Source organism: Seriola dumerili, unplaced genomic scaffold (genome assembly GCF_002260705.1).
Source record: "Seriola dumerili isolate Sdu_G_001 unplaced genomic scaffold, Sdu_1.0 BDQW01000073.1, whole genome shotgun sequence".
In the NCBI taxonomy this organism is placed as follows: Eukaryota; Metazoa; Chordata; class Actinopteri; order Carangiformes; family Carangidae; genus Seriola; species Seriola dumerili.
The window spans coordinates 4,178,723-4,188,695 of record NW_019174328.1 but is presented as its reverse complement, the minus strand read 5'-3'; the positions used below and the strand labels follow the sequence as shown (position 1 = coordinate 4,188,695).

Sequence of the window (9,973 nt, the reverse complement as noted above, 5' to 3'; positions counted from 1 at the left end):
GGCTTAGCATGCCAAAACAATACCAGGACGAGCCGAGCTTCCCAGTGCAGCAACACAAATAGTAACTTCTAGAAGCCGCCACTACAGAGGAGAAGGGAAACTGAAGGAGGAGGAAAAACAGCAGGACGAAGAAGAGGTGGAAATGGGTGGTGGCCAGGAAGCGGGACTCTTCCTGCCCTAATCACAAGTCAGAGAGTGTTTCCTTTCATTGTAGGAGCTCCAGACCCCATTAACCAGCAAGACCCCTGTGCGCACACACGAACACCACTACGTATACATCCTTATATAGAAAATGTTAATCTTTTATAGACATAACATATATGAACGTTAGCACACTCAATTAAACATTACATGTGGGTTTTGTTGATTGAGTCCCACACACACTCATGTTCCCACACACACACACACACACACACACACACACACACACACACACACACACTGAGTCACAGGTACATGGATCCTACTTGGCGGGGCCTAGTGCATTGTGCAGCCCTTTGGCGCTGCTCTGATAAACACTTCATTATGAAATCCTGAGGACACAGTAAATATTTGCCGGGGCCCTTATCATCCTGCCTTATCTTGGCGTGAACTCCAGGCACCACATGACTTTTGGGCCCTTTATTTTCTTAATGCCTTTGCTACCACTGATAACTTCGCAGAATAGTCTGCAGAAAAGAGTGTTTCTTTGAAAGGCTCCTGGAAACTGAGGCACCATAACAAACTGAGCTGTTATTTGGTCTAGACATGACCGAATATGACACTCCAGTCGGAGCAGGAGAAGGATGTATTTTTGCCCTGCTACAGGCTTGGTGAGTTGAAAAATTCACCACTGTCCCTGTTTTACCTGCTCAAGTGACTGATAGTAGAAACACATTTACAGCTGCAGGGTTAATCAGTTATGGGTTGATAGCTGGTGTTCAGTTCCCAGACTGATCCATCCATCTCAGCCTGTCTGACCTCAGTGCACGGTAATATCACTCACACTCGCACGTTCCTGATGGATTATTTTTGAAAGACCAGTGAGTAAAGCAACAATATGGGATCATTAAGATGTGACTGAAGCGCATTGAATTGTCACACTTGTGAGCAATAATCCATTTGTAGGTTTATCATCCATTTCTTCACCTCAGTGGTGGAAAGTACATTCACTCAAGTTCTGTACTTCAGTTGACTTTTGAGGTATTACTTGAGTATTTCCATTTTTCTGCTACTTTACAATTCTACCCCTCTACATTTCAGGGGAAAGTGTATTTTTACTGTTCTACATTTATTTGACAGCTACACTTACTTTTCAGATTAAGAGTTTCCATAAAAACATGTCATCATATCATGATCATAAGCTTATAAAATACACTGCTATCCTGTGATTCCAAACATTTTTGGCTTACAAAAAAGCAGTTGAGTCACCTTGTCTTTTTCCAGATATCTATGCGTTATGAGTAGATCCATCAAAGAGACATTTCCCCTATAAATATATTCAAAGTACTTCTACTGGTGCTTAATCTTCATATAGACTTTGGGTTGCTGTTCTCCAGGGACGGGGAAGATTTGCGGAGTGCCAGCGTACATTATGTCAGAAAATGGGATCATAATGCACGACTTATTAAAAGATTAAAATCTTATTGTGATGGCAAAGACCCAGACAGACTTACAGCCTGAGCCACCAACACAATTCAGCTGACTTTGCTGTGGTGGCTGCAACACGCTGTGCTGCTGCACATTTTCCATTTTAAAATTCCAGACTTCATTCCTCAGATGGTGCAGAGGTATCGCTCATCGCCCTCTGTTTATAGCAGAACATTACACATTATGTAATATTACATACTTTTTATTTAGGGCTATCAGTTTCCGTGGTGGTGTTGTTCATAATGAGTTTGCTGAATCAGATTTTTCCTGTCACAGAACACACCTACAGTTCAGTTGTTCCTTCGTTGGAGAGGAGACAGGAATTCAGGTTGTGCCTTTCTCTGGAAACTAACTGGTCAGTGCTTTTACTGTATGCTGAGGACAAGGCCCCCTGAGGGTCCCAGGCCAAGTAGTGTCACAGGGCAGCTAGGGCTCCACTCCACCAAGGACACACTCCCTCCTTCCTGTCTGTCTCCGGGCTTTTTCCACTGGAGGAAGACTAAAGTCACACCGACGCATCCGATGTATTTATGTGAGGAACATGAGAACCAGAGCTGTCCCGCTCGTGAACGTCATCAGCTCACGTTTGTGATCTAGAAGTCACACCTGTTGAATCCTTGTGCTGAAAATGCGGAAGAAATCACAGCCTGAGAAATCTGAAACTTTTTCAAAATGATTTTTATTGGGAGAACTACAAAAAATGTACAGTACAAAGTTAACAGTCTCACACTCAATTTGTAGTGAACTGACTCCCCAAAAAAATATTACAACTCTCGTTGTCTTTTTGTCCGTTTTTGTTACATTCAAAAAGCTTTACTTCTGATAAAGTAGTCAAAAGTACATAGTGCGCATCCCCCTGTACCTACTATGTACAAACCAAACGTGTTCATCCACTTCCCTCTCCAGCAAACTCTCAAGACTCAGACTAGATTTCAATATCAAAAAAAGAAAAACAGAGCAAAAGGAAATCAAAATAAGAGGAATGGGGATTTTGAGAAAAGTTACGGTTGTTTATCAGAGTGTCTGAGTGGTAACAACCTTTAAAAAAAAAAAAAAAAAAAAAGTTTCAGAATCCAACACTACATTCAATTCAACCTGTGTATAAAAAGATGCCATGTAGGAAAAATACTTTATTTGGTTAATTTTAAGGCATGTCAAGATGGTGAACCCCTTAGGCACTACACAATAATACTGGGGCACAAGGGATTGCTACATTCTTTAGCACGTGGCTGGAATCACAGTGTGACCTCGTGCAAACAGAAAGAAAACAAAATACTTTTTGGTTAATTTATTGACTTGGGTTCTTTGTCACTGAAGTCTGATCTAGATCAACAAAAGAAGTAAGGTTTGGACGGTCTGTACAACCACATTGTTTATACATTCTACAGAAACATCTAAATAGGGATCCTCGAGAAAAAAAAAAAGCCTTCTACAGCACTGACACACAACCTCAGGAGCAAACAGCAATCACGCAAACTTTTTTTTTTAATAAACGTAAACAAGGAAACAAAATTAATGAAATAAATATCACATACGTTCTCTTAAATTAAGATTTTTTTTACTCATTTACAATAAAAATAACCAAGTGAAGTTACAAAAAAGGAGAAAAAAAAAACAAAATATATATATTACTGTGAAAAGAACATACACTCCACTTTATGCAGATTAATAATGGCGATCATAATTTAAACATAAAAGAATATAGATCTATTGCTTCATCATACTTGATAAATACAGTATGGACACAAATTACCAATGTAGCCTATACTTTTTCACAAGATAATAAATAAGTTAAATAGTCCATAGCCAGTTATGCACTGCTATGTAAATCACTCAAAAACAGCTAAAAAAATATATATTCAACCATCAGCAGTGATTTCCCCAAACAAACCCAACTCAAGAGTGCTTTTTAACCAAGCAACAAACTAGACTAACCAAACGAACCACTGGGTGGCGCTGGGAGGAGACAGATCTGGAATGGAAGCTGAAGCTTTCAGAGAGGAAAGAAAAAAAAAACAACACACTTTGATAAAGAAAAAAAATGTTACTTTGAGTCAAGGCATATTCTTGGCAGGATGGGAGGAAATCTGAAACCGCTTACAGTCTCTTCTTCTTGTCAAGTCATGTTACACACACATCTAATCCCAGGAAAAGTGTGGCTTGCCTGATAGAGCAAAAGGGAGAGCGGGCTGCCATGAGCCCTTGGGCAAGGCACTGTTGGAATGCCTTCTGTTTGCTATCTAAGTTTTAATACAGCTATATTACATACAGAAAAAAAACTAAACTAATGCCAGGTCAAGGACACTTAAACTGTTTGAAGCTTTATTGATCCCTGTGGGTGAAATTCTCTTCTCTTGCCCCCCTCCAGGGAGGTCAGAGCAGGGTCAGCACCCCTGGAGCTAGTAGGGATTCAATGTCTTGCTCAAGGGCACGTCAGCAGGATGGATGCTGCTGAAGTGGGGTGAAGGAGGCTAGGGGTGAGGGGACTTAACCTGGATCCTCTGCTTGAAGGACAGTCTACCTCACTCACTGACAACCCCTGACTTCTCAACCCCCAAGTCTGACCCGTCCATAAATCCGTTTGAAAACAAAACATTAGTCATCTGAAATCGACAGCCTGCTGAAGATTGGCAAACGCCTTCCAGCGTCCAGACTCGGCGACTCGGAGCCGCTGAGGCTCCCGGAAGAGCTGAGGGACCCGCTCGCATAGCTCTCCCGGTCAGAGAGCGAGTCTGGCGGGCTGGGAGGAGGCTCGAACACCGGCGACTCGCTGAGGCGGCGCAGCGCCTGCAAGTGGCTCATGTTGTAGTTCGGAGGGGAGGGAGGGCACACGCTGCTCTGCATGTTCCCGTAGTAGGCACCGGTGGAGTGGTTGTTAGCGTACCCGCTGGGGTTGTGCACAGCCAAGGGGGCCAGTAAGGCTTTTAAGTCCTGTCCGGGGAAAGAGAAGGCACTGTTGATGCAGGACACGGAGTTGGGAGACAGCACTTCCTCGTAGAAGCTGGAGGCGGAGGTGCAGGAGGAGGCGCTGGTGGGTGGCGGTGGTGTTCGGGACGTGGGGCTGTCGAGCAGGGGAGACTCCAGACCATGGTGGGTGGAGAAGCCGGAGAAGCTGAGGCTGTGGTGAAGCTTTGGTCTGTCCCTCTGGGTGTAGCCGAGCTGCTGCGGCGGCAGGACCTCCCTCTGGCCGTAGCTGCACAGCTCGCGAGCCGACCTGGGCTCCCCTGCCTGCACGTTAGCGTTGGCGACCGGAGCGGGCCGGCGCTCGTCGGCGTTGTGGATAAAGTGACACCGGGGACCGTATGGGCAGAAACCGATGGTGTGGAAGGTGCGGCACGGCTCAGTTTTGTATTTAGGGTGGCGGGACAAGCTCCTCAACTCGTGGTAGCCGTGAGCGAACTGACATTTCTCCCCGTACTTGCACGACCCGTTCTCCTCGAAGGGCCGGCACAGCTCGGTCTTGTAGCGGGTGGAGTTAATCTGAGAGCCGGGCTTCTGCTGCAGCACGCCCCGGTCTCCGTTCTCGCTGTAAGCTCGGTCGCGGAACTTGTTCTCCTTGTTCATGAGGGCCGTGGCGCTGCTGTTGCTGCTCGGCGTGTTCTCTTTCAGGCTGCTGTAGGAGCCCATCGAGTATTTGTTGCCGTTGTTCATCGCTTCCACGTTGCTGGTTGAATTTCTGCGGAAAAATCCCGGCGTGAAGGAGCCGCCGGAGCCCGGAGTCGTGACCGGAGCCCCCACCGCTTTCTTGTCCAGCATGCTGTTTATGTGGAGGGCGTTCATGTTCATTTTATCTTGCTGCTGGAAGGAAAAGACACGAGTTAGCAATGCACTTCAACAAATTGTATGACCATTTTGAGCACATGGCATGTTTAGGAAAACTCTGTTTGCCTGCAACGCCACAACTTGTTGCAGCTGAACACATGCTAACTCTACTCAAAGTTGGAGCATGCTAATCCAGCTACAGCTCGAGTGTTTCAGCCTGAATGCAAAAAGGAAAAAAAACTCCGTTTGTTGTCACATTTGTGTTTTTACCTTGTAAAGCATCTCCATGTCGTAGAAAGCAGACAAGACGGTCGCAGACATCTCTTTTCCCCAAATTTGCTGTCGCGCTCCCTCTTTCATGGAGGACCGACCAGGATCCTTGAATGCGACGAGCGGTAGTTTGTGCCACGACTGGTTTTGGTTGTGGAAAAGTTTTGAAAAGTTTCTTTTAAAAGTTTATGTGCAGTTTTAAGTCCGTAGAAGAAGGAATGAAGAGGGGATAAGGTTAGTACTGTTGAGTTGTAGGTGGTTTTTTTTATTTCGTCCCCTCAGAAGCGCTGAGCCAGAGTGCTTCGCGGTGCGCTCTCGCCTTTCCGCGTCAATATAAATGCTTGGCGGTGGCCAGGGAGGGGCGAACTGAAGTTGGTACAAACTTTTGCTAGGAGCCGCCTCCTCCCCATTCACCGGTTGGCCGCCTATTCTTTAACACCACGCCTTGAAATCCAACCCCAGCAACCCCCCCTCCCCTCCCCTCTTATCCTCCACACACCCCTCAAAGTTTTTTTTTCTCTCTTTTAATCACACAACCAATTTTGTGGAAGTTGGTTTTGCTTTCTGGGCTGTCTCTCGCTGTGAAAGAATGTAGAACCATCAAGGGAAGTCTACTATGTCTGCAAGCTGTTCTCCAGCCAATTAACCATAGACATTCACACTTGGGTCCTCTTCAGAAGCTGGGGGGGGGGGGGGGGGGGGGCTGGGTGCCTTGCTCAAAAGCTTCTTCACTGAATTTAAATAAAAGAGAAATGGTTCCTCAAACACCCTTGTTCATGGAGCCAGGTCCAGAAGTTTGAACCTTCCAGCAACAAGGGGCCACCCCACTAGCCTCTGGACCACCACACTTGGAAGCTGACACATGTATTTGTAATGGAAGGAAACTCTGTCTTTCCCTCCCTCTCTTTCCCTGTGGATGGGGTGAGACCACAAGTATGAGCGGAGAGGAGTCCAGGCAGAGTGCAGTACAATTTTTAGACTCCACTGGTTGCATAATCAACTTCCACAGTGCAACAGCAGCCTATTCCAGTCTACTACACATGGAAAAATAGACAGTTAATACCTACTGTGCTCACATGACCTACTTTTGTACTGTCTCAAAACTAAACTTGGAAATGTTGACTTCACCTTGAGATTAGAAAACTGTTGCTCTTAAAGCACAACATGTAGAATCTTTATAAACACAAAGAGGATTTGCTTTGGTTAAATCTTTTTTTTAAGGCACTCTCAGTTTCTCTCTCTAACTTGTTTTTCCCCAATGAAGGAGCCCAGACTGCAGGAATGTGGTTTTTACTGTGGTACAGCAGCGCAACACTGCCCCCATGAGAGCAACATGAGAATTGAGTGTAAAAGACTGGGGCGCCATCTGCTGAGCAGAGCTGGAGCAAGATTTAAAGGCACACTCAGCACAAACTGGCTGTAATAATGTCATACATTGTGAATTTGTATTTTCTGTACTCTCTCTCTCCACACAGCCAGATCACAACATCAGATGGAGAGCAGAGTCCTTGAGAAGGGGTGCTCTGGTTATTTCTGCAAAACCTGCTTCCTCCTTTCTTCCCTAATAACAAAGCCATCCCGCCGCCACAGTCCCTTCTTTGTAAAGTCAAAGAGTGCAGTGCGGTTGCAATAAGCTGCCCCTGTCTCGGCGTGATGTAACCTTCCCAGGATGGCAAAATGTTCACATGAAAATGTCAAACTACTCCACTCTACTCTTGGAGTTAAGTCAAGTTTTAAAAACCACAGTGGAAAGATTGCAGAGTTGGCAGCAGAGCACGGGGCACTGTATATCAGGGCTCCGAAAGCCTGATATTTTGGTGTTGAGGGTGTAAAAACCTTGTGTGACAACATATCACCAGAAATTGCAGGTTTCTGCGACACTCGTGACCATTAAGTCTTTTCCATATAGGATCGTAATTGAAAGAGCGGTTTAAAAATGATTTTTCTTTCTGTGACATGATTCAATATTCTCTGATGTGCTGAATGGTTTGGTTGGAGAAGGAAGGAGAGAGGTTTGAAAAAAAAAAGGGAAAATAGCAACAGGCGAAAAACAAGTGACATAAGAGCTTGGAATCTACTACTACCAACCCTAAAATTAGGCAGAGGGCTGCCCTAGGACTATTTGCGCTTTGCAAGTTGTGATAAATAGTTTAATGCGAAGGACAGACACAGCGAGGCTCCTGAGAAATCCCTTGAACATGTCCTCGTCCACAGAAACCGCTCTCCCATCACGCGGCTCTGTTTTTATTGGGGGATGTCGAGCTGTTCCAAAACATTACGTCAGTTTTACTGTAACAGGGAACATGGCTACCAGGGAGAGAGAAGGGTCCAGCTGTATGAGCGAGCAGCATGAATCCACACACACATTTTTACACACACAGAGGACAGTAGTCCATTGTGCCGTCCTCCTAATTACATAACCAGCAAAAACTGGAGGGAAGCATAAAACGCAGTCCAATGGGAAGAATCCCGCAGTAAATTAAATATCACAGGAAAATAACACCTCGTATAAACATACAGTAGAGGTAAAAGCGTATACTGAAATACAACTTTGGTGACGTGTCAGCGCAAACACTTGCTCTCACAATCCCATGCCGTGGTTATAAAGCTTGGCTCGCTGCACAATCACACCATTGAAGTGAGTGCTTGAAGCTTCGGGCTCCGAGTTGTTTTGTTCCAAACCTTAAATCCCTGGTAGACATGGAGGAAGCAGAGCAGTCTGTTTACTCAATGCTGACACTGTTGAAATTTGTCGTGTGACACATTCCCACTGATAAGAGGACAGTGCGTCAAGTGTTGTTGAGCACAAGCTCGGACTGAATTATTGTTATGGCTTCACAAATGCCAGACCTCCCCACATGTGTTCATATAATGTTAATATTGTGGTTGTCTCTTTCTTCTCTCTCCTGCCTCTTTTCAGAATTATTAACATTAAAAAGTGACACGTTCGGCTTGCCTTTCCTTATGGAGAAATAGGAGAATCAAAAATGTAATTTGAGAGATTATATTTATTTAAAAAAGACATCAAGGAACAGCAATCATAAAAATTAAAACAGTGAGGGCAACATTTGTAAGACAAAGTAAGAGACAACTACAGATTTAAAAAAAAAAAAAATCCTATTGTTTCCTTCATTCCCTTGATTTCATAATAATAAGACCACAAAGCCAGTCTGTGCTCTCATGTGTTGGTTCATTGAAGTTGTTCATTGATCTGAAACCTTTCTCTCTCTAAAGAAATATTAGGAATTCCTCTACCTCAGTCTCTCCAGCACATCCAGAGCCAGTGCTGCTCTCTGGTGCCGCAGCGTCAGCCGGGCGTGCTCCACGGTGCAGGAGAACTGGGGCAGGGCAGGGAGGGACTCCAGGGCCTGCTGGGAGCTGAGGGCCTTGGCCTGGGCCTGGATTGACAGTGTGCGGAGCTGGGCTTGGTCCAGGCTTGTGGCTCCTGGGTGCTGGGTCTGCTTGAAGGTCGTGATGAGGGAGCTGAGGTTTCTGTGAAGCAGCTTCACCCACTGGACAGGCTCGGCCCACAGGTTCAGATCCCCCTTCTCAAACAGGAAGTCGTCCTCATCCTGGTCAAGAGCAAAAATTTTCATTTCAAGCGGTGTTATTTTTGTTTTCTTTGGCCACTTGGGGCGGTGGAACAAGTTGTAAACATACACATTTTCATTGTCATGTTTCTGGTCACCTGACAAATTTAAGTCCAATATTCACTCTCCTTTCAGCTGCTTTCACTAACTCACTGCACGGCTAAATGTTTCACTATGTTCACCAGCCAGTTTCTAACTTCACTACGTTACTGGGAGAGTAGTGTAAAGTAAGTTTATATGAACCTTTTTTTTTTTTGCCAAAACAACAACAACTGCTGCTATGTGACAAACTTACATAACAGATACTCACCAGACTGGAAGGTTCGTCTGATACCACCTCATCATTTCCGTCAGCGTCTCCCAGCAGCCACTGCGTCAGAGCGAGGACACCTGCAGGAACCTGCCCCCACAGCTCAAACAGCCGACACAGCAGCCCGGCGCCCCACTCCATGGCAACTGTAGGACACACGGAAACGCCGGCCTCATCTGAGGACGGACGAGAGAAAAATGATTATACAGAGTCTGTCAGCTTTTTGTTTTACATTTAAGACATACAAAATTAGATTACAGACACACAGCAAGCCAAACTGAAAACAACAAGAATATGAATGAACAAAAAAACAAAAAACAAGCAGGTTGAAAGATCATAAATCAACTGTGTACGAATCACAAACTGTGATTCTGTCAAGTTCTCCCATCCATACTCAATCCACACAGCTTCT

At 45.1% G+C, this 9,973-nt stretch overlaps 2 protein-coding genes across 3 annotated transcripts in view; both read right to left on the bottom strand.

Moving 5' to 3' along the window:
- Nucleotides 1-3,186: 3,186 nt before the first annotated feature.
- zfp36l2 (ZFP36 ring finger protein like 2) lies at nt 3,187-5,987 on the bottom strand. 2 transcript variants are annotated; one of them, XM_022743876.1, is made up of 2 exons: nt 5,662-5,987; nt 3,187-5,427 (listed from the first exon to the last, which is right to left on the bottom strand). In XM_022743876.1, exons 1-2 carry the CDS (start codon nt 5,749-5,751, stop codon nt 4,225-4,227), a joined length of 1,293 nt encoding a protein of 430 aa, XP_022599597.1. In that variant the 5' UTR covers nt 5,752-5,987; the 3' UTR covers nt 3,187-4,224. The 2 variants fall into 2 exon arrangements, with proteins under 2 accessions (XP_022599597.1, XP_022599598.1); XM_022743877.1 differs by having other exon boundaries at nt 3,187-5,424.
- Nucleotides 5,988-8,692: 2,705 nt separating this feature from the next.
- The window catches only part of thada (THADA, armadillo repeat containing), a 93,833-nt gene continuing 92,552 nt past the window's right edge, over nt 8,693-9,973 (bottom strand). The window contains exons 37-38 of the mRNA XM_022744001.1: nt 9,562-9,737; nt 8,693-9,233 (exon numbers count right to left, since the gene is read on the bottom strand). Of these exons, the coding sequence (XP_022599722.1) occupies nt 8,913-9,233; nt 9,562-9,737 (497 nt within the window). The 3' untranslated portion in view covers nt 8,693-8,912. The remainder of the gene's footprint in view (nt 9,234-9,561; nt 9,738-9,973) is intronic.